Here is a 25,599-nt window from a genome sequence, read left to right on the forward strand (position 1 = left end):
CGTAAAGCGAGTGACCCAATTTCACTTGATTTTTCCGAACTTTGATCATTTAGATTTCAAGTGAGCGAGTCGGCATTGCACACTCAGAGGATGGGCGGTGTCTCGCTGTTTCGTAAAGCACCCACCGACAAAACTCGCTTTTCGGTATTTTTTTTTTTTTTAGATAAAGAGAGTATTATCTGACAGCATTTGAAGTGTCATTCTTTAGAATAAATCACACTGATATTGCTGATTTAAATTTTTACTTTGTCTTGTTCATTTTTAGCTTGATAAACAAAAAAGGTCCCTGCCTGAACGTTATAACATTTAGAGGGTCACCTAGAATCCGTCCTGATTGGTCAAAAAGCCATATGGGGCACTGAATTGGTAATAATTTCACATGTTTGGCGGTATAGCTAACACATTTGAAAGTGTATACGGAATAACCAATACATTCACATGTTTGGCGGTATAGCTTACACATTTGAAAGTTTATACGGAATAACCAATACATTCACATGTTTGGCGGTATAGCTTACACATTTGAAAGTGTATACGGAATAACCAATACATTCACATGTTTGGCGGTATAGCTCACACATTTGAAAGTGTATACGGAATAACCAATACATTCACATGTTTGGCGGTATAGATTGCACATTTGAAAGTGTATACGGAATAAACAATGCATTCACATGTTTGGCGGTATAGCTTACACATTTGAAAGTGTATACGGAATAACCACTACATTCACAAGTTTGGCGGTATAGCTTACACATTTAAAAGTGTATACGGAATAACTAATACATTCACATGTTTGGCGGTATAGCTTACACATTTGAAAGTGTATACGGAATAAACAATGCATTCACATGTTTGGCGGTATAGCTTACACATTTGAAAGTTTATACGGAATAACCAATACATTCACATGTTTGGCGGTATAGCTTACACATTTGAAAGTGTATACGGAATAACCAATGCATTCACATGTTTGGCGGTATAGCTTACACATTTGAAAGTGTATACGGAATAACCAATACATTCACATGTTTGGCGGTATAGATTGCACATTTGAAAGTGTATACGGAATAACAACAACATAGTGCATCTATCAGATAGATATATATTTTTTAATGGGGGCCTAGCTGCCACTCCCCCCTCCCATCCATCGTCTCACACACACAAAAACACGTGGAATCAGTTTTTACACAAATAAAACAACAGCCAGTGTACCCCTCCTATTTGAACGAGTTAAAACTGTGAAAAAGACCGTTCAATAGTACATACCAGACAACTGCCCATGAAGAATCAGAATGAGTTGGTTATATCTGCAGGAGGTGAACAATATCAGATTTCTGGGGGCTTGTGGTCAGACTAGATTTAGTGTTGGTCCTAGGAGGAGCATATCGTCTTCTTTTTCATCTTTATCGACCAAGACCGTCATGTTGTGACCTTGACATCTGAGTTAAAGGTGTGTCATGTCTGAAGATCATCGAAACCTACAATTGTGTGAAATTTGTTGGCTCTAGCTTTAAAAACAGCCACACAAAAATCCTCAATGGATTGAAAATGATGTAGTGTTTATCCATCAGTTGCTACATTTAAATAGAAATGTATTTTCCTTTGAAGAATTTAGGTTAAATTTTCCTTTTGTTCAAACTAATTTTTTATTCTATGAGGGAGTGATTAAGTCCCTACGAAAATATCAGAAAAAAGTAAAAATTGATTCGTTGAATGGTTTTCAGATTAGGGATTATAAACCCTGGCAGATTATTTGTAGAGGCAAACAGGCAATTAAAGAAGTCTTTTTGAAATCAAAATTTGATGATAACCCTGCAGGCATGAACAGATGGAATATGTATTTTTGAGTCACTTGAGAAAAAGTGACTCTATGTAATCGGTCAGTGTTAGTCTGTCCGGCCGGCCGTCCGGCCGGCCGTCCGTAGACACCACCTTAACGTTGGACTTTTCTCGGAAACTATCAAAGCGATCCGGCTCATATTTTGTTTAGTCGTGACCTCCAATGACCTCTACACTTTAACGATGGTTTCGTTGACCTTTGACCTTTTTCAAGGTCACAGGTCAGCGTCAAAGGAAAAATTAGACATTTTATATCTTTGACAAAGTTCATCGGATGTGATTGAAACTTTGTAGGATTATTCTTTACATCAAAGTATTTACATCTGTAGCCTTTTACGAACGTTATCAGAAAAACAAGGGAGATAACTAGCCTTTTCTGTTCGGCAACACACAACTTAACGTTGGGCTTTTCTCGGAAACTATAAAAGTGACCGGGCTCAAATTTTATGTGAACGTGACTCCCAGTGACCTCTACACTTTGACGTCTGCTTTGGTGACCTTTGACCTTTTTCAAGGTCACAGGTATGTCTTGAAGGAAAAAAATTGAAATATCATATCTCTGAAACTATTCATCGGATTTGATTCAAACTTTATAGGATTATTCTTTACATCAAATTATTTACATCTGTATTGTGTTGTGAATAGCAATTTCTTCCTGTCCATCTGATGCCTCATATAATATTCAGAACTGCGAAAGTGACTCGATCGAGCGTTTGCTCTTCTTGTTACAACCTGAACTGGAAACAGATTTTTGATAAGTGTTTTAAAACAACTAAAGACACACAGTTAAGATGGTTCCAGACCAGATTGCTTCACCGCATTCTTGGTGTTGCTAGCCGGCTATTTGTTCAAAAGATTCTTGACAGTCCCCTTTGTTCCTTTTGTAAAATTGAAAATGAAACAATTTCCCATATAATTTGGTACTGCCCGCTTAGTCGGAAATTTTGGACTGACTTGGAAGAATTGTTAAACAGAAGTGGTATTTACCGCGCAAATGTTCTTTTTACAGAAGAATTTATTTTGTTTGGGTGTATGAACAATGTTAAGGTAGATGTGGTTTTGGATTTTATCATTTTGTTTGCAAAGTTTTATATTTATAAGAGTAAGTTACAAGAGACAAGGCCACTGTTAGAAATATTTCTAAGAAATTTGAAATACAGATTTGAAATAGAAAAATATTCCAGTTTTAAATCTGGTAACATTACCAAATTTGTAGAAGTATGGTCCCCATATGAAGAGTTGGTTAGGTAGTACGCTAGGTTGTGCAGAGATGTGATGATATATATGTGTTTTGGCTTTGATTTTTGTTTGTTTCTTTTCTTTTTTTGTCTTTGTTTGACGGTATTATTAACTGACTGTATTATTATTAAGCAGGTAATACGTCCATAATGTCAAGTATTGTAATCTGCATGCTATGTTAAGCTCCGGCCTTACTTGTAGGAGAACGGTATGTTATATGTCCGTCTGTCTGTTATGTCCTAATGATGTGTGGTGTGTATACTTGCCAAACATATCTATTATAAATGTTGATGGATGAATGATGATAAATTGTAGACGGATGCATGTTATTGATTAAAAGCCCCACAATGATGTGCTTGGCAAAAAAATAAAAAAAAAAAAAAAAAATCCTCAATGTTAGGTTTTAATGAACCAATCATGGCATACCTGTGACCCCAACATCTGACGAGGTCAACCAAACTGAGATTATGTCGGGAGATCATCAAACCCCAGAAGTTCGCAGAGGTTCAACGCTCTATCTTCAAAAATATCCGATATAACCTCAACGTTAAGTTTGTTGTGAACCGCCGGCCGGACGGACGGCCTAACACGGCTCTTTCCTAAGACTAATTAAGGGAGTCAACAACAATAGCAAAGCAGAAATATGTGCAATGTGTGAGTAGTGATGTTGCACGTGTCAAGGATATTGTGTAGGGTGTGTGCTGGTGTCAGTGCACGCTCACTGCATGTGTAGTCAAAGGGGTTGATAGTGCGCGGTAATCTACAATAACAGAACTTTCTGCGGCAGGCGCTGTTCGCCACAGTGCATGGATCACCCGTCGTGCGACACTTGCCGCCTACACGCCCTGGCTTGGGGACTGAAACAAACAGTTGGTTTAAGCGTGTTTTATTCAATTTCTCATACACACGTTTCAAACAATAACAACATTAAGAACGTTAACAAGCAGATTGCTTATGGACACGTTCTTGAAATGATAAACAAACAGTTCCACGTCTTCTGACATAATAATTGTTGTTGCGCGTCAATGCGACACATTTGCTTGCAATCACAACTCACTTGACCCCTACCCTTAATTACACAATTAATCGTACAACCAATAAAATATCCTCATCGAATCTGTTTGACTTTTTTTCTGTACCTTATCAGGTTCATAGTTCACAACACTTTGAAAAAAGGTAAAACAATCACTTACAACAGTGGGGCGCGAATGTGGTGCGTTTCTTTTGCCCCCTACTGTACTCACGCCCAGCAACATTCCTGTGTACTGCACCTGGTTGTAATACAATGTTATGTCTTATGTCTTATAGGATCGTCTATCGACACCATGATACTGACCACATTGATCTCCGACATGGTCCGAAAACTTAGAGTTGCATCGACACGTGTCCAAGACACACTCAGCGCCTGATAAACAGGTCCTCTTGTGGGTCGGTTCCGCATGGTTGTGGTTGCAAGGAAGTCCGATGCTTGTCTCTGAACAGAGAGAGAGGGAGGGGGAGAGAGAGGGAGGGGGAGAGAGAGAGAGAGAGAGAGAGAGAGAGAGAGAGAGAGAGAGAGAGAGAGAGAGAGAGAGAGAGACATTGAAACATTGAAACATTGAACTTTATTACAGGAAAGATAGCATTAGGTCCGTAGGACCTTTCTTACAGCCGCTAGTCCTGATCTAAGCAAAATGGTTATAATCGAAAAGGGACTACATAGGAACAAACTTTTTATGATGAAACGCAGACACACGCAATAATAGTAATATAAGAATAAGATCATTCTTTACAGACATGTGATATACAGTTATCACAATACGGGCAATACAACCATACATTATCAGAACACACACACACATATCCGCACACGCACACAGAAGATCAACTAACTTAAAAGGCAAGCTAATATAACACGACACACTAACCAACTAAAAGATCAGGTAGCAGAGTAAAAAAAAAATAAATAAAAAAAAAATAAAAAAAACGTTCGTGATCTAATATATGCACATGCACATTTTCAGAAGGATAAAAGGCACACATACGTTTGAGCAACCTGGCACATAACATTAAAGTGATGTTTGAATGTATTTTTGCAGATGTGTTTTGAATGTTTTAAGGTTACTGATCGATTTTAAGCAGGTAGGTAGGGAGTTCCAGACATAAGCTCCCGAGTATGAAAGACTAGTTTTAAATATGTCAATCCGTGGCTTCGGGCAGGCCAGATTATGCTTGAAAGTGGAATACCGAGAAGGTCTTGATTGAAACAAGTGAGTTAGATATTCGGGTGCTTGGTCATGTAGGATCTTGTGCATGAAAACTGATTTATTAAATAAAAGCTGTTGTTTAAGTTGAGGTATATTGAGGGCTGTCAGTTTTGCGTCAGTAGTTAGTGATGGGTCAGGCAGAATGAGTTTAGCTGACCTTCGATGACGAGAATTTATAGTTTTGAATAATGCATCACTACAGCCATCCCAGATGACAGAGGCATAATCAATGTGAGGTTTGATGTGGGCGTTGTAGAACATTTTTCGGGCGTCTAAAGTTATGACTGACTGAAGTTTTGAAAGTAGGAATAAATTTCTTGAAACGCGTTTACACAGATGTTCAATGTGGGAAAGCCACCTAAGCTTATCATCGATAATCACGCCAAGCAGTTTGTGTTCACTAACCTTTTCTATTGAATTTCCGTTGATGGTGAGATCTAGTGAGAGGGGGGACAACTGATGCTTCTGGCGCGTTGTAATTACCATTGATTTAGATTTCAGTGGGTTTAGGACCATGTTGTTTACAGAGCACCATTGTGAGATGTCTCTGAGGGTATGCTGAAGAGATTGTTGAATATTTTCAAGGCGTCTATTTTGTGTCCGTAGTGTTGTGTCATCAGCGAGCATGTGGCATTCTACTGATTTGTCAGAGAAGTGAAGTGGAAGGTCATTAACGTAAATACAGAAAAGAATAGGACCTAAGACAGAGCCCTGGGGTACTCCACATAACACGGACTCCTCTCTTGAGTACGCACCATGTACATAGACTTGTTGCGATCGGTTTTCAAGGAAAGACTGAAAGAAAGACAGAGAGTCAGATCCATTGAGATATAGTGATAATTTGTTGAGGAGAATTTTATGATGAACGAGGTAAAAGGCCTTAGAAAAATCTAAGTATACGACCCCAGAGAGCTGGGAGGAATTTATGGCTGACATACATTTGTCTGTCAAAAGCGAGAGCGCAGTAGAACATGAGTGGTTACTGCGAAAACCAGACTGCAAGGGGTGGAAAAGGGCTAAACGGTCCATGTATTTTGTGAGATTTATGTGAATATGTCTTTCAAGAAGCTTTGATAGTACTGAGAGTAAGGAAATAGGGCGGTAGTTGCTAACATCAGAAGTGTTTTTGGATTTGGGGAGAGGAATAACTTTAGCTTTCTTTAGTGCTTGCGGAAAGGTGTTGCGCTGTATGCAGAGATTGAAGATATATGTGAGAGAGTCAACTGTGTAAGGAAGGGAGAGTTTTAATAAGTGATTACTGATTTCATCAGGTCCTGAGGATGTTTTGTTCTGAAGTTGTGAAATCAGTCGTCCTAATTCGTGCACTGCAATGGGTGGGATTTGAAAGGGTGCTTTATTCGCCGTCTTTTGTTTGCAGTAGAGGGATAGATTGTCAGAGTTGTTGGGAGAGGCATTGTCAGGGTTGATAAGAGAGGTAGCTACAGACGAAAAGTGAGAGTTAAAGATGTCTGGCGTTAAGTGACGGGGGATCTGGGTAGAGTTAGAGGTGGAACCTCTGATGAGTGAATTTAGTGCACGCCAGATCTGCGAGATATCCCGGTTATTCTCAACGAGTTTATTAAAGTAAGCTTTCTTTGAGTCACGAACCATGTTTTTTTAACCTATTTCTAGCTGTTTTATAATCTTGGAAATGTTTAGCTTTTTTTAACTGGTCACGCTGATCCATGGCTTCAGTTATTTTATTGGACATCCAGGGTGGAAGTTTAGGATGTTTTACTCTCTTTTTCTTTATAGGTGCGTGCTTGTTTATTATAGGTAATAGGGTGTCATACCAACATTCTAATGCTTGATCAGGGTCCGTGTGGTTGAAAACTGGGTCAAATCGAGCTACGTTTAGGTCGGACAGGAAGGAATCACGATCACAATTTTTAAAGGATCGAAAAGATATGACTGTGTGACCTTTATGATTTGATTTTGGCATTTTAGTGGTTTTAGTACAGAATATTGATCACTAATGCTAAGATCTGCGAGTGAAGCATTTAGTACTGAGGAGTGGTTGTTTGAGTAGATGTGATCAAGCAAAGTAGATGAAGTTTCTGTGACTCTAGTAGGTAAAGTTATAAGCTGCTTGAAACCTAGTGAAGATACAATCCCATCCCATCGAAATAACCGAACATTGAAAAAAAAACGGACATGTAATACGGAGAAAACTCGAGATAACCGGATGTTTAGCATTACGTCAATATGCTAGGAATCATATTACGTCATGACGTATCATGCTTGCCTACGTAGATTGTATGTTTGAAATCTGACCCTTTTGGGGAATTTGCGTGGTGAAGACTGCGGTAAATCTGTAGATAATATATTAATAAGAGAACAAGGATTGTCTCAGAAGAAACGACTAAAAGTTTCAGACCGGTAACTTAATTTCAACATTGGACGTTCTATGTGACAGGAGAGTTTGCTGATTTTGTGTTAAACATTGGAGAGATCGTCTGCTAGAACCAGAGATAGGTCGCTTCAGATTGCAGCTTCTGGAAATGTGCAAGGTGTGTTGCCTGTTAAAAAACTGGATTTTACACGTAATGTATGTCATGTACATTAAGCAACAACAAAAACACACACAAAGCAAATGGCATCGTCTGTCGACTTGTCACATAAACAAACCTGGCGAGGTATGCGTGTACTTTATACACGTGGAAGAAACCGGAACCATGCGTCTTTGTTATTGCCAATATCTTTCTTTCTTTATTTGGTGGTTAACGTCGTTTTCAACCACGAAGGTTATATCGCGACGGGGGAAGGGGGGAGATGGGATAGAGCCACTTGTCAATTGTTTCTTGTTCACAAAAGCACTCATCAAAAATTTTCTCCAGGGGCTTGCAACGTAGTACAATATATTACCTTACTGGGAGAATGCAAGTTTCCAGTACAAAGGACTTAACATTTCTTACAATTATATACTGCTTGACTAAAATCTTTACAAAAATTGACTATAATTATTCTATACAAGAAACACTTAACAAGGGTAAACAAGAAGGGCAAAGCCCATACGACTCACATGCTTGACCTTGACATGACCTTGACCTTCAGGGTCAAGGTCAAATAACTTAACCTAGCAATGACATCATACACTAAGAACTGCTTTACACATTTTTTCTACCAAAATACATGTGACCTTGACCCAAGGTCAAGGTCATGCAACACAAAGCTGTTAATTCAAGACATAGGAAGTACAATGGTGCTTATTGGCTCTTTCTACCATGAGATATGGTCACTTTTAGTGGTTCACTACCTTATTTTGGTCACATTTCATAAGGGTCAAAGTGACCTTGACCCTGATCATATGTGACCAAATGTGTCTCATGATGAAAGCATAACATGTGCCCCACATAATTTTTAAGTTTGAAACAGTTATCTTCCATAGTTCAGGGTCAAGGTCACTTCAAAATATGTATACAATCCAACTTTGAAGAGCTCCTGTGACCTTGACCTTGAAGCAAGGTAAACTAAACTGGTATCAAAAGATGGCGCTTACTTTGCCTTATATATCATATATAGGTGAGGTATTGAATCTCAAAAACTTCAGAGAAAATGTGAAAAATGTGAAAAATAGCTGTTTTTTAGACAACATTTATGGCCCCGGCGACCTTGACCTTGAAGCAAGGTCAAGATGCTATGTATGTTTTTTGGGGCCTTGTCATCATACACCATCTTGCCAAATTTGGTACTGATAGACTGAATAGTGTCCAAGAAATATCCAACGTTAAAGTTTTCTGGACGAAGGTCCGGACGGACGGACGTCCGGACGGACGGACGGACGGACGGACGACTCGGGTGAGTACATAGACTCACTTTTGCTTCGCATGTGAGTCAAAAAAGGAGAAACAGAATCCGTTAGTCGCCTCTTAGTAGTCTTACGACATGCTGGGGAGCATCGGGTAAATTCTTTCTCGTCCCAACCAATATGGGACTCCCCCTAACCCGCGGGGGATTATTGCCAATATGTTTTTGGACATTGGCAAAAATGCCTGACCACCGTAGCATTATGCTTTGATGATCAGAAAAAAAGGATGTGTGAGACCATCCAATCACAGCCCCCGAATTCCGCCACGTGTCCATCAGAATAGCTATATACTAACCTCATGCAAGACTGAAATACCCCCAGGCACTTAGCTGTGACCTCAAATCAAACAATGACATTATAATTATGTTGATGGAGTGGAGACTTATTTCCCTGATAGCTCAGTGGATATGTTTAGTGATGATAGATCTGCAGCAAACGTTTTCATGCTGTTACCTTGCAATTCATGCAACGTTTGTGATATGTCTGTGGATCACCCATACCTACAAGTGTGTGAAATTTGAAGGCTATTGCTTTAAAAATAGCAGAGAGAAATACCCAATGTTAAGTTTTTACAAATCAAAAATGACCCCGATTCACCCCATCATTTTACGAAGGGCTACCAAACCGGGGTCATGTTGGGAGATTATCGAACCCTAGAAGCTGCAAAGTTTCAAAGCTCTACCTTCAGAAACATCCGAGATTACCTCAACGTTAAGTGCTTTGTCTACGGACGGCCGGAGGGCCTAACACTGATCATTCTAAAGAATCTCCTGATTACTCAGAAAAGTCAAAAAGTGGCTAAGCTGAAAGTGTGACACAAAGCCATATATCACTCAAAATCGGCTTCTAAATAACAAATGATAGCAAACTGCTGGTACGACAACATTGTCGTCAAAGTGTTGTTTCAGTGTCACAGTTTCAGAGGTACGAGTGGGAAAGGAACTCTTTGTGTGGCGCCTTTCCCAAATTGCAATGCAATGCGCCTGTTGCTGGCAGCCGCATTGCGGAAAGGTTCTGTTAAACGATTACGAAATTCACGTGGAAAGTGCCGGCGTGAAATCCGTGCAGAAAAATTGGGATGATTCTTCGCTCACTATTAAATCACGTGTTCCGGGCAGGATATACCTGCGTATGGTAGGCGACCAGTGATTGGCCAGGGAGATCGCCTGTTCTAGGACAGGCGATTGCTGATTGGTCAGGGAGATCACATGGTTTTTCTTTTTCCCCGTCTTGCGTTCTTTTCGCTACATGCTTTACAGACGTCAAGGTCTGGATTCCGTTGACTAAGATTTGGAGGATTCCAACGCGTTGAAAGACTGGTTTAGGTCCACAAACGGGCTTCTGATGTTAGTGCAATACACAGAAGGCTTAGGACGGAGGGATTTGGCTACATATTTTTGCTGACGAGCGGGAGCCAAATATTCAAGCGGTTTGCTTGGGAGAGCTACGTTTTACGAGCTGTTGAGGTAATTAGCCGTTACTTTACGCTGATGACCGGTTAATGTCTGTGAAATGTAAACTCTGTTTTGTTTCTGCATGATAGCGTATAACTTGCTCATATAACGCTAAATTGTAATCTGTATATATTTATTGCAGATATGAAAAGGAGGAGAAAATGTCTTGAGTTGTTATTAAAAGTCTATTCTTGCAGGTACCACGTGCTCACTGAAGGGGGAAGTTAGATATGTTTAAAGGTGGAAAAAGGGGGGATTGTTGGCATGGTCACTGCACCGATTGCTCTGTTTCAGCTTGCTGGAGGTTTGCTACCCGGTTGCTATCTGGTTGCTGAAGACGTGCTACACTTTGGCTACACGTTTGCTGGAGACGGGCTACACTCTTGCTGTTCCTTTGCTGTACGGTTGCTGTTCTGCGGCTGTTGCTAGTGTTTCTGCGACTTTTACCTGTTTGCACCACTGCGTTTCATCGAATGGACCCTGGCTACACCGAGAGTTGAGTGCACCCATGCGTAACCCCCCCCCCCACACACACACCTTGTCATCTTTCTAACCCTTTATGAAGAACTTTGAGTTGTGACAACGTGGAGTGTTAACGCCTGTACAGACTAAGACTTTTTACAGAGCAGCTGAGTGTTTTCTAACTTTACACGGTTCAGCGTGTTCTTATTTGTTCATAAACTTTAACTGGCTTTTGTCAGTTATTTTTGTTTTACGACTTGGTCGTAAAAACACTTTTGTCTTCACAAGAAGAGGTAGGTGGAGAGGTAGTGTATCTCAACAGACGTCTAGAACTTATACTTTTGTTGTTGATATCATGTGTGTGTGACTGCGAGAGTGGATCGTGGTGTTAGTACTGTTGCTTGGCTTTCTCTGGAATTTGCGTGTGGTCTTCTGATTCTTTTCTCAGATACCACTACAGCAAGAACGATCATAGAACAACTAGTAGTACAATATACTCACTATAGCAAGCACGATCATAGAACAACGAGTAGTACAATATACTCACTATAGCAAGAACGATCATAGAACAACGAGTAGTACAATATACTCACTACAGCAAGACGATCATAGAACAATGAGTAGTACAATATACTCACTACAGCAAGACGATCAAAAAACAACGAGTAGTACAATATACTCACGACTACAAGATGATCATAGAACAACGAGTAGTACAATATACTCACTACAGCAAGACGATCATAGAACAGTGAGTAGTACAATATACTCACTACAACAAGACGATCATAGAACAACGAGTAGTACACTATACTCATTACAGCAAGACGATCATAGAACAACGAGTAGTACAGTATACTCACTACAACAAGACGATCATAGAACGAGTAGTACAATATATTCACTACAGCAAGACGATCATAGAACAACGAGTAGTAAAATATAATCACTACTACAAGAAGATCATACAACAGCGAGTAGTACAATATACTCACTACAGCAAGACGATCATAGAACGATGAGTAGTACACTATACTCACTACAGCAAGACGATCATAGAACGAGTTGTACAATATACTCACTACTACAAGACGATCATAGAACAACGAGTAGTACAATATACTCACTACTACAAGACGATCATAGAACAACGAGAAGTACAATATACTCACTACTACAAGACGATCATAGAACAATGAGCAGTACAATATACTCACTACTACAAGACGATTATAGAACGATGAGTAATACAATGCTCACTACAAGACGATCACAGAACAACGAGTAGTACAATATACTCACTACAGCAAGAAGATCATTGAACAACGAGTAGTACAATATACTCACTACAACAAGACGATCATAGAACAACGAGTAGTACAATATACTCACTACAACAAGACGATCATAGAACAACGAGTAGTACAATATACTCACTACAACAAGACGATCATAGAACAACGAGTAGTACAATATACTCACTACAACAAGACGATCATAGAACAACGAGTAGTACAATATACTCACTACAGCAAGACGATCATAGAACGACTAGTACAATGTACTCACTACTACAAGACGATCATAGAACAACGAGTAGTACAATATACTCACTACAACAAGACGTATAGTCACACGTAGTGCCGTTTACACACCAGCTCTCCAGTCTCTTGCACGGCATATCCAACAGTAAACCTAGACAGTAGAAATCACCATAGTGACACGTCTAACTCACGGTCTCTTGAAATACATCGTTGTCTTCACGTTTTTACATTTGGTCAAGTTTTGACTAAATGTTTTTACATAGAGGGGGAATCGAGACGAGGGTGGGTGGATGTGGGTGGGTGGGTGTGTTTGTGTGTGTGTGTGTGTGTGTCTGTCTGTCTGTGTGTTTGTGTGTGTGTGTGTGTGTGTCTGTCTGTCTGTCTGCGCGTGTGTGTGTGTAGAGCGATTCAGACCAAACTACGGGACCGATCTTCATGAAATTTTACATGAGAGTTTCTGGGAATGGTATTACCGGACGTTTCTTTTTCATTTTTTCGATAAATACTTTTGATGACGTCATATCCGGCTTTTGTAAAAAGTTGAGGCGGCACTGTCACACCCTCATTTTTCAATCAAATTGATTGAAATTTTGGCCAAGCAATCTTCGACGAAGGCCGGACTTCGGTATTGCATTTTAGCTTGGTGATTTTAGCTTGGTGGCTGAAGCATAATTAATGACGTTAGTCATTAACAATCTGAAAATTGTAATTAAAATGTTTTTTTTATATAAAACGATCTAAATTTACGTTTATCTTATTCTTCATCATTTTATGATTCCAAAAACCTATAAATATGTTATATTTGGATTAAAAACAAGCTCTGAAAATTTAAAATATAAAAATTTTGATCAAAACTAAATTTGCGAAATCGATTTAAAAACAATGTCATCTTATTCCTTGTCGGTTCCTGATTGCAAAAACATATAGATATCATATGTTTGGATTAAAATCACGCTCAGAAAGTTCAAACGAAGAGAGGTCCAGAAAAGCGTGCTATGCAGCACAGCGAAACCACTACCGCGCTGAACAGGCTCGTCAGTTTCACTCCGTTTTGCACAAGCGGCGGACTACGGTCATTGTGAAAAATTGCAGTGCGTTCAGTTTCATTCTGTGAGTTCCACAGCTTGACTAAATGTAGTAATTTCGCCTTACGCGACTTGTTTATATTTAGTCAAGTTTTGACTAAATGTTTTAACATAGAGGGCGAATCGAGACGAGGGTCATGGTGTATGTGTGTGTGTCTGGCTGTCTGTCTGTGCGTGTGTGTGTGTGTGTGTGTGTGTAGAGCGATTCAGACCAAACTACTAAACCGATCTTTACGAAATTTGACATGAGAGTTTCTGGGAATGATATCCCCGAAGGTGTTTTTCATTTTTTCGATAAATACTTTTGATGACGTCATATCCGGCTGTTTGTAACAGTTGAGGCGGCACTGTCACACCCTCATTTTTGAATTAAATTAATTGAAATTGGTATAAAGCAATCTTCGACAAAGGGCGGACTTCGGTATTGCATTTCAGCTTGGTGGCTATAAAATTATTTAATGACTTTGTTCATTAAAAATCTAAAAAATTGTATTTTTTTTATATAAAACGATCCAAATTTACGTTCATCTTATTACATATTATTTCCTGATTCCAAAAACATATAAATATGTTATATTTGGATTAAAGACAAGCTCTGAAAATTTAAAATATAAAAACTATGATCAAAATTAAATTTCCGAAATCGATTTAAAAACAATTTCATCTTATTCCTTGTCGGTTCCTGATTGCAAAAACATATAGATATGATACGTTTGGATTAAAAACACGCTCAGAAAGTTCAAACGAAGAGAGGTACAGAAAAGCGTGCTATGCAGCACAGCGAAACCACTACTGCGCTGAACAGGCTCGTCAGTTTTACTCCGTTTTGCACAAGCGGCGGACTACTGTCATTGTAAAAAAATTTAGTGCGTTCAGTTTCATTCTGTGAGTATCACAGCTTGACTAAATGTAGTAATTTCGCCTTACGCGACTTGTTTGTTTCTCAGTGATGATACACTAATCAAGATCTTCATGTATTGAGGAAATTTGCATTCGCAAGATTAACTGACTGTGTTCGCAAAGTCTTCAAACTTCTTCTTCTTTTGCGGTTATGGGCTGATACTCCCATGTACACTCGTGTTTTTGCACGAGTGGAGATTTACGTGTATGGCCGTTTTTACCCCGCCATTTAGGCAGCCATACTCCGCTTTCGGAGGAAGCATGCTGGGTATTTTTGTGTTTCTATAACCCTTCGAACTCCGACATTGATTACAGGATCTTTTCCGTGCGCGCTTGTGTGTACACACGAAGGGGGTAAGGAACATGCAGGTCTGCACATAAGTTGACCTGGGAAATCGGAAAAATCTCCACACTGAACCCACTAGGCGGCAGCGGCCGTGATTTGAACTCACGACCTTCCAATTAGGAGGCCGATTTCCTCCAATTTTCCCGTCGATCTTCAATCAATCATGTCATACTTTCAGACCTTCTGATGAGCAAGCCACTGGAAAGCTAAATTCGTGTGCTGTAACAGTCTTCTTTAATGCCATTATAATCATAAATGTTGACATAAGTGAAAGGGCCATTGTACGTTGATGCCGTTATGATGTTGAGAAATAAGTGAAAGGACTAGTATTCGTTGATGCCGTTATAATGTTGACAAATAAGTGAAAGGACTAGTGTTCGTTGATGCCGTTATAATGTTGACAAATAAGTGAAAGGACTAGTGTTCGTTGATGCCGTTATAATGTTGACAAATAAGTGAAAGGACCAGTGTTCGTTGATGCCGTTATGATGTTGACAAATAAGTGAAAGGACCAGTGATCGTTGATGCCGTTATATTGTTGACAAATAAGTGAAAGGGCCAGTGTTCGTTGATGCCGTTATAATGTTGACAAATAAGTGAAAGGACCAGTGTTCGTTGATGCCGTTATAATGTTGACAAATAAGTGAAAGGACTAGTGTTCGTTGATGCCGTTATAATGTTGACAAATAAGTGAAAGGACCAGTGTTCGTTGATGCCGTTATAATGTTGACAAATAAGAGAAAGGACTAGTGTTCGTTGATGCCGTTATAATGTTGACAAATAAGTGAAAGAACTAGTGTTCGTTAATGTCGTTATAATGTTGACAAATAAGTGAAAGGACTAGTGTTCGTTGATGCCGTTATAATGTTGACAAATAAGTGAAAGGACCAGTGTTCGTTGATGCCGTTATGATGTTGACAAATAAGTGAATGGACCAGTGTTCGTTGATGCCGTAATGATGTTGACAAATAAGTGAAAGGACCAGTGTTCGTTGATGCCGTTATAATGTTGACAAATAAGTGAAAGAACTAGTGTTCGTTGATGCCGTTATGATGTTTACAAATAAGTGAAAGGACCAGTGTTCGTTGATGCCGTTATAATGTTGACAAATAAGTGAAAGGACCAGTGTTCGTTGATGCCGTTATGATGTTGACAAATAAGTGAAAGGACCAGTGTTCGTTGATGCCGTTATGATGTTGACAAATAAGTAAAAGGACCAGTGTTCGTTGATGCCGTTATAATGTTGACAAATAAGTGAAAGGACCAGTGTTCGTTGATGCCGTTATGATGTTGACAAATAAGTGAAAGGACCAGTGTTCGTTGATGCCGTTATAATGTTGACAAATAAGTGAAAGGACCAGAGATCGTTGATGCCGTTGTAATGTTGACAAATAAGTGAAAGGATCAGTGATCGTTGATGCCTTTATGATGTTGACAAATAAGTGAAAGGACCAGTGATCGTTGATGCCGTTATAATGTTGACAAATAAGTGAAAGGACCAGTGATCGTTGATGCCGTTATAATGTTGACAAATAAGTGAAAGGACTAGTGTTCGTTGATGCCGTTATGATGTTGACAAATAAGTGAAAGGACTAGTGATCGTTGATATCGTTATAATGTTGACAAATAAGTAAAAGGACTAGTGTTCGTTGATGCCGTTATAATGTTGACAAATAAGTGAAAGGACTAGTGTTCGTTGATGCCGTTATGATGTTGACAAATAAGTGAAAGGACCAGTGTTCGTTGATGCCGTTATGATGTTGAGAAATAAGTGAAAGGACTAGTATTCGTTGATGCCGTTATAATGTTGACAAATAAGTGAAAGGACTAGTGTTCGTTGATGCCGTAATGATGTTGACAAAAAAGTGAAAGGACCAGTGTTCGTTGATGCCGTTATGATGTTGACAAATAAGTGAAAGGATCAGTGATCGTTGATGCCTTTATGATGTTGACAAATACAGTAAGGTAAGTGAAAGGACCAGTGATCGTTGATGCCGTTATAATGTTGACAAATAAGTGAAAGGACCAGTGATCGTTGATGCCGTTATAATGTTGACAAATAAGTGAAAGGACCAGTGATCGTTGATGCCGTTATAATGTTGACAAATAAGTGAAAGGACCAGTGATCGTTGATGCCGTTATGATGTTGACAAATAAGTGAAAGGACTAGTGTTCGTCGATGCCGTTATAATGTTGACAAATAAGTGAAAGGACCAGTGTTCGTTGATGCCGTTATGATGTTGACAAATAAGTGAAAGGACCAGTGTTCGTTGATGCCGTTATGATGTTGACAAATAAGTGAAAGGGCCAGTGTTCGTTGATGCCGTTATAATGTTGACAAATAAGTGAAAGGACCAGTGTTCGTTGATGCCGTTATAATGTTGACAAATAAGAGAAAGGACTAGTGTTCGTTGATGCCGTTATAATGTTGACAAATAAGTGAAAGGACCAGTGTTCGTTGATGCCGTTATAATGTTGACAAATAAGAGAAAGGACAGCGGATTGTGCATGTTGTCCTGTCAATGAAGGGATGATTGAAAGCTTCTCAACAACGGGGCCAGTTTCATAAGCCAGAAACATAGTCGATCGACTGCGGTTTGAGTGAAATACAGAATCGGGTTTCACGAAGGAAACTAAAGGTCACAAAGTCGTTATGGCGTAAGAGAGTTCGACGTCACGCAAAGAATTTACAAGAAGTCTACACGCAGTCGGCCGACCGTCAGTCTGATCACTGTTATCTTATGAAACTAACCCCAGAACCAGATTATTATTCGAAGACGACTGTAGTTCCTCCTTGTGATGATGATTTAATACATTATCTGTACGTAGTGAAGACATTTCAAAGCGAAAGTTACCTTCGATTGGTCATGGGTTACATACATTACACAATGGACTCGCGTCGTATCTCGTCGAGACAGGGTCAATGACTATGACTGTTTATTCACCTGCCTCGACGAGATACCGCGCGATGCCATGGATTAACTGAAATTAAGCTTATACACATTTCTAGAACCCACAGGAGCCACAACAACTACTCACGACAGACGTCGTCGAGATTAAACTCTGTCAGCCAGTCAAAATATGTTTGTATGTACCAGTATTAGTAGTATATTTATGTACCAGTATCAGTAGTGTATTTATGTACCAGTATTAGTAGTGTATTTGTGTACCAGTAGTAGTAGTGTATTTACGTACAAGTATTAGTAGTGTATTAATGTACCAGTATTAGTAGTGTATGTGTGTACCAGTATTAGTAGTGTATTTATGTACCGGTATTACTAGTGTATTTATGTACCAGTATTAGTAGTGTATGTATGCACCAGTATTAGTAGTGTATTTATGTACGATTACGCTTCTTTTTTTATCGTGTCTTTGAGTTATTAGAAATGCGATGTGGTGCAAATGAAAAATGTCCATGTTTGTGTAAAATCATTGGACATCTTATCTTATCTTAATTGAAGCAGGAGTAACAACAAATACTCACGACATACGTTGTCGAGATCACACAAACTCCCCGTCTGACACCTGCCAGGTATGTCATCGCCACAGGGCCTCCCGTTCTCTATCCCTGACACATCACACAAATATATATCACTATCCCTGACACATCACACATATACCTATCACTATCCCTGACACATCACACAGATATCTATCACTATCCCTGACACATCACACATATATCTATCACTATCCCTGACACATCACACTGATATATATCACTATCACTGACACATCACACAGATATCTATCACTATCCCTGACACATCACATATATATATATATCACTATCCCTAACACATCACACGATATCTATCACTATCCCTGACACATCACACATATATATATCACTATTCCTGAATACATCACACAGATATATATCACTATCCCTGACACATCAAACAGATATCTATCATTATCCCTGCCACATCACATAGATATCTATCACTATCCCTGACACATCACCCAAATATCTATCAGTTCTTCTTGACACACCGATACTGTTTTCTTTTTAAATTTACCTAGCACAACCTTGCGGCTCATTTAATCATAAAGGATACATATATGTTTACATTATCATAACATACATCATACTAGAAATAAACATCAATATTTTAACACATTAATAATGCTTCTTTCAAAGTAGCTGGACAAAAAGCATCAGATACACTGACATCACGAGGCGGAAGTTGACAGAAAGGGAGAAAGAGAGAACAGTGGTGTGACGAGGATACTCACTGCAGGATGCGGTTTCCGAGTCACAGATAAGTCCCGGCGCACAGGGGACATCCTTCCCGCACTCTTCCCCCACACTGAGTTCTGTTCACACACACACACACACACACACACACACACACACACACACATACACACACACACACACACACACACACACACACACACACACACACTCTACTTACTACTCAATTTTCGACTTCATGCCAAACCAAAGCCATCATATCGAGGTTTCTTTTCCCCCCCTCCCTTTTCCATCACCAGTATATCATGGTCATTGTTGTTGCAATAAGCGCTAACGCAATTTTTTGTTTTGTTTATTCCAAAACACTAATTAAACAAGAAAAGCAAATGCGCACACGACTCGCTTTAGAACCCCATCTCTATTGTAAGCACCCCCCCCCCCCCCAAATAGAAGACTTCCTCCATTCTTACCCAACCTGACCGTTTAAAAAGCCCAACCCCCAATAAGACCCTCCTCCTTTTCAAGACCCTGTTTTTTCTCATAATTTATCATTTTCTTTTCACAATCTCTGTAAGTTTTCCCCCATATTAAGACTTCTTCTTTTTTAATACCTGATTTTCCCAGGGTGTTATCGTTCTTCAAAGAAGGAATCCACTAAATATGACCCCCCAAAAAAACTAAAACAACAAACAAAGAAAAGAAACACCCAAAAAAGAAAAATGATGTTCCAGCATCGTACAATAATGTTCAAGAGAACGTTCACGTCCGACTGATTGACACAACTTGATCGTACTGTGATCTGTATCAATCCATTTAGTTATTCAACCCTAAGAATATTCCACATTTACCACCTTTTAGCAAAAAAAGTTTCAAAGCACTACCTTCAAAAGCACCCGAGATAATTTCAATGTTAAGTTGTTATGAATCAAACATTGTGAACCCAAAAATTAATGTGATGAGGGTCAACCAAGCTGTGGTCAAGTCGGGAGATCTTCAAAACCCAAGCAGTGTGCAGGGTTTCAAAGGTCTAGCTTAACAAGAAAAGGAAACGCTTTCACACGACTCGCCTTTTTTTATATGTTATACTCTTATTTTCTCCCAAGCGCAAGACAAATTCTTCTATGAAAATTGAAGCCAATAAAATTTGAGTTGAGTTGAGTTGAGTTCGTTACCCCCCCCCCCCCCCCCCCCCTCAATGACCGTATCGCTTAGAAGACGCCCTTCCCTTTTAGGACCCCGAACCTCCGATCAGGCATTTTCAAGAGCCTGTTTTCCAAGACATTCTGTTCATAACTTCTGGATGTTTATCCCTATTATAAGACCTGATTTTCTCAGGTTATTTGTAGGTCTTAAAAGGAGGATTCCACTACCTATGACCCCATTCCCCCCACAAAAAAACAAAAGCTGTGCAAGCTTCATAAAATAATCTTTAAGTGAGCTCTTATATACGTGACCTGTACCAATCCATTTAGTTATTCAACCCTAAGAATATTTCACATATTCAAACTTGCACAACCCCCAACCTCCTTCCCACCATCAAGAGCCTGACATATACTCAACGTCCACCAAATTTTGAAAAAAGGTATTTTCTCAACAAGAATCATATAATACTTACTTATTTTTTTGACCAAATTAGGTTTTGGCTAGCCAAGACAAAGTATGTTATATACATTTGCGTGACCTCATTACTGACACTATGAGATCATAACATGATGTCAGTACCAACAGTCCAGCCAAGACTTAAAGAACCCAGACACTAAGCTGTGCTCAAATCAAACAATGGCATCAGTGCCTGATGACCTCAAGACTTATTTTCTTGATAGCTCAATGGATATTTCAGGGGTGAAAATCTTCTCCAGCAAACCTTTTAATGCTGTGACTCTGAGATTTTATTGAAACACGCCCCATTATGGTCATGTCTGCTGATTATCAACACCTACAATTGTGTGAAATGTGGATGCTTTTGCTCCCACAATAACTGAGATAATAGACTGGTTAAGTGAACAGAGTGAGTATTAGCGTTAGTGGTTATCGGTACTTTTTATGTGATGACGTCAGCGTTTTGTGCGCAGTTCAAAGGTTATGGGTCAAAGTTTACGTTTGCTCCCTTTGATCTGCTAACGAGCGGTGGATAAATCGACAGAAATAACGAGCCCGGAATGTTATGTGAAAACTCAGCGAACGAATGTTTATTCATACATTTATTTATAACCAGTATGTTACTGAGCAACTTAATGCTACAAATATCAGTTTCATATGTGCTTTATTCCAAGTTTGATGCACTAAGTTCTCAGCCAAAGAAATGAATCGGAATGAGTGAATCTGCAGACAGAGAAAGATGCACGCAAACACTTCTCTTCTAGCGAATTCACTTTCTGAAAATTCTGTACACGTCGAATTTTCTGCATGTGCCTATTCAACAATTGAGTGGTTAAAATGTATCACAGAAACATTAAGATGTATCAATACAAACAACATTGCAATAATCGTTTATTTTGTTTTTGTTTTCGGCTGTGTCGTCTGCTCCGTGTATGACTTTTCTTCTTTTTCCAACTGAAGAGTCCAGACATGGGACGCTACTCTTTCGAGTTATTGCAACAGTTGTCTTCCCTCCCATCACGTTAACGAAAGTGAAACTAAACGCACGGGCCAAGACGCCGTTGTCGGTTTCGTTATGGTAAGCGGAATGCGTAATGATACATAGATTTTCCTTAAGTTAACCACTACTACCACCACTAAAACTGTACACTTAATTTATCTATTATCAACGTAAAAGTGTTACGACATTACCCCGCTTTGACACCAACATGTGACGGGGGTCAACCAAAACAGGGTCATGTTGACAGATTAACAAACCCTTGAAGTGTTCAAAGTTTCAAAGCTTTAGCTTGAAAACAACATCTGAAATAACGTCAACAAAACTGGGATTATGTTGGGAGATCATCAAACCATTGAAGTGTTCAAAGTTTCAAAGCTTTAGCTTGAAAACAACATCTGAAATAACGTCAACAAAACTGGGATTATGTCGGGAGATCATCAAACCCTTGAAGTGTTCAAAGTTTCAAAGCTTTAGCTTGAAAACAACATCTGAAATAACGTCAACAAAACTGGGATTATGTCGGGAGATCATCAAACCCTAGAAGGATGCAAAGTTTTAAATCAATAGCTTCAAACAAATCCACGATAATCTCAAAGTTATGTGTTCTGTCTACGGACGGCCTGACGGCCTAACACTGCCTAATCAAACAGTTTCTTTCCGGTCGTCCATATAGACGGACACTGATGGATACTTAGACTCACCGATTACTCAGGTAAGTCAAAAGAGTGCAGATACAACCTAACAAAAAATGATCACCGAGAAAAGACTATCATTTCCATGATAACTGACATGAGATCTCGGTGTCTCGGAGATCACTTAACCATTTTTCAAATTCAAAGTTTGAGAGAGGCAGCAGAAGAAGAGAATCAAGACGCAGAATAACGAACAAGACGACAAAACAAAGATGGTTCACGCACTGCACTCCAAAGTCCCGGGGTCGACAGTGTGACGAGCGATGCACGTGCAGATAGACTCGGTGCACACAGCGTTGGGGTCAGTGCAGGGTGTGCTGCCTTCACAGTGCCCGCCCACCTTACCGTCATCAACCACTGAAATCAGTAAGATCAGATAGACAAGACCAGACCAGACCAGACCAGATCTATTTTAATTTAAGGCCCCCCTTTCGCGACATCTTTCCCGCACCTTCCCCCACACTGAGTTCTGTTCACACACACACATACACACACACACACACATACACACACACGCACACACACACAATCTACTTACCACTCAATTTTCGACTACATGCCAAACCCACGCCATCATTTCAAGGTTTCTTTGCCCACCCCTCCCCTTTCCATCACCAGTATATCATGGTCAATGTTGTTGCAATAAGCGCTAAAGCATTTTTTTGTTTTTATTCCAAAACACTAATTAAACAAGAAAAGCAAATGCGTACACGTGCATTTTCCCTCTCACACACCAGCTTCTTTAAAGGTGTGATTGTGTCATTTGGAATTAAAACAGGAACAAGTTTCCTGCTTCCCTCACCCGCTTGGTAAGTAAATTTTGTACTTGTTGACAAGAGCTTGTTCCACAGGGTCCGTCACAGTCTCAATCATCTCTGGGTCCACCCAATGATTGCTTTCTGCTTCTTGCCATTCACACAGTGTCAGTCTGGCTGGTTCACCACCCCTTCTTGCCATTCACACAGTGTCAGTCTGGCTGGTTCACCATCCCTTCTTGCCATTCACACAGTGTCAGTCTGGCTGGTTCACCATCCCTTCTTGCCATTCACACAGTGTCAGTCTGGCTGGTTCACCACCCCTTCTTGCGTTAAAAAGGGTAAATCCAAAACAAAGAGACTGCCAACGTTTTAATGTTTAATTTGTATTTTTATTTTTTTTATTTTTTTATGTTTACATTTTTGGAGGGCAGGAACATAATTTTGTCAACTCAGAGCTCAGTGACAAGAAGAAACAAGTCGCGTAAGGCGAAAATACAACATTTAGTCAAGCTCAGTCGAACTCACAGAATGAAACTGAACGCATTGCATTTTTTCCGCAAGACCGTACACTCGTAGCATCGTCTGTCCACCGCTCGTGGCAAAGGCAGTGAAATTAACAATACAGAAAAGCACGGGAGCGGTTGCGCTGAGGAGGATAGCCCGCTTTTCTATATCTCTATTCTGTTTAACTGTGTCACGATTAGGTGACAGGGATCAAGAAAAGGTCACTCGGTGGGGTGCCCTCTCTTGATCCAGTGCGACAGAAAGCGTCTGTTTTCCGTCACCGGATGCAGATTCTGCTGACAGCGCCAAACAAGCACGAGATTTCTGTTTTTGCACGCATTTCACGGAGTGGTTTTTGCTATCGGGGCAGAATTGTCGATAGCTGAACTTGTTAGGTGACAAGGTTAGTCACGTGTTATTCTCAAGGTTGTCTGTCTGAGACACGGTAACTGGGCACTTGACACCCAGCAGCAGAAGAAGAAGGATCGAATACACAGTTCCTAGAGTATGATGGATTTCACCGAATAGGATATTCGGCACTCTAGAGGAACTTCCACGAGTTATCACCTTCTCACTGCCACATGTTTTGCTGAGGACGAGTCGTCAAATCTTTCCTTCGTCGTGCGATGGTTTTCGCATAAGTATTCGACAAGGGGTTTCTGGATGTTGTTGTCACTGTTGACGAACAGAGGCCATTCCAGGGAGGAAGCGGGTTTTGCTTCCATGAGAATGCTACATTCATAGGCTGTTTGAGGTAATAAATCATTGTTTAACGCTGTTGACGAGTCTGTGTTTGTGGAATGAAATACTCTCTGTTGTTCTCTCCAGGTTAGCGCATAATTTGCTCTGTGTGACGCTAAAATACTAATCTGTATATGGTTTTTGCAGATAGAGAGAGAAAGACTAAAAGACGGCTGTTTTGTTGTTGTGAAAAGTCCATTAATTTTGTGCAGGCCCACGTGCTCGATGAGATATGTAAAGATGACATGTTTAAAGGTGGAGGGTGAGGGGTAGCTGACATGTTTAGTGCACCGATGCTTTCTGTTTGCAGCCTTCGTTTTCCTAACTTCTGTTCGGCTGCCTTCTTTGGGACCACGCTAACCAGCACACCGGCTAACCAGCGAACCGGCTAACCAGCTAACCAGCGAACCGGCTAACCAGCTAACCAGCGACTGGGTGCGGCGCCTGATGCCTCCACAGTTCCCTGCTTCGTCACCACGCTTACCAGCACTTCATTCGACGGAGCAGTTGTGGAGGCTAAAAAGACTAATTACAGGACGTCCACCCAGTGGCGAAAGAAAGCTAAGTGCACCATGTCTTATGCACCCCGTTGACCACCGTTGTCTTTTATGTTATCTGTGATTATACTCGAGTAGGGACGACGTGGGGTGTGTGACACCTGCATGAACTAGCACTTTTGGAGCAGAACAGTCGTATTTTCTTATCTTTACACGGGATCAGCGTGTTACTATAATTTTCTATTTTCTAACTGGCATTTTGTCAGTGACCATTGGTTTTTACGTTTTGTGAACGTAAAATTACATATTTTGAGTGAAGTCTCGAGGGAGGTGGCGAGTTTTTTACATAAACAGGCGTCTGAAACTTATACTTTTGTTGTCTCTATTTAATTGTATGACTGCGAGAGTGGATCGTGGTGTGGTTAGTTGGTTAGTAGTAACTAACCGTTTCATAATCACCTTAAGTGATATAATGAAACGTGACACTCTCTGAACGTGTTTTTAATCCAAACATATCATATCTATATGTTTTTGGAATCAGGAACGGACAAGAAATAAGATAAAATTGTTTTTAAATCGGTTTCGGAAATCTAATTTTAATAATATTAAATTTTTAATTTTCAGAGCTTGTTTTTAATCCAAATATAACATAATTATATGTTTTTGGAATCATAAAATGAT

The 25,599-nt window shown here is 39.8% G+C and overlaps 1 protein-coding gene across 1 annotated transcript in view; it reads right to left on the reverse strand.

Moving 5' to 3' along the window:
- Positions 1-25,599, reverse strand: part of LOC138974468 (uncharacterized) — a 57,081-nt gene that overhangs the window by 18,031 nt on the left and 13,451 nt on the right. Inside the window, exons 3-8 of the mRNA XM_070347187.1 lie at positions 22,644-22,775; positions 19,166-19,246; positions 18,411-18,494; positions 12,666-12,746; positions 4,418-4,555; positions 3,804-3,938 (exon numbers count right to left, since the gene is read on the reverse strand). Of these exons, the coding sequence (XP_070203288.1) occupies positions 3,804-3,938; positions 4,418-4,555; positions 12,666-12,746; positions 18,411-18,494; positions 19,166-19,246; positions 22,644-22,775 (651 nt within the window). The remainder of the gene's footprint in view (positions 1-3,803; positions 3,939-4,417; positions 4,556-12,665; positions 12,747-18,410; positions 18,495-19,165; positions 19,247-22,643; positions 22,776-25,599) is intronic.

Source organism: Littorina saxatilis, linkage group LG8 (genome assembly GCF_037325665.1).
Source record: "Littorina saxatilis isolate snail1 linkage group LG8, US_GU_Lsax_2.0, whole genome shotgun sequence".
In the NCBI taxonomy this organism is placed as follows: domain Eukaryota; kingdom Metazoa; phylum Mollusca; class Gastropoda; order Littorinimorpha; family Littorinidae; genus Littorina; species Littorina saxatilis.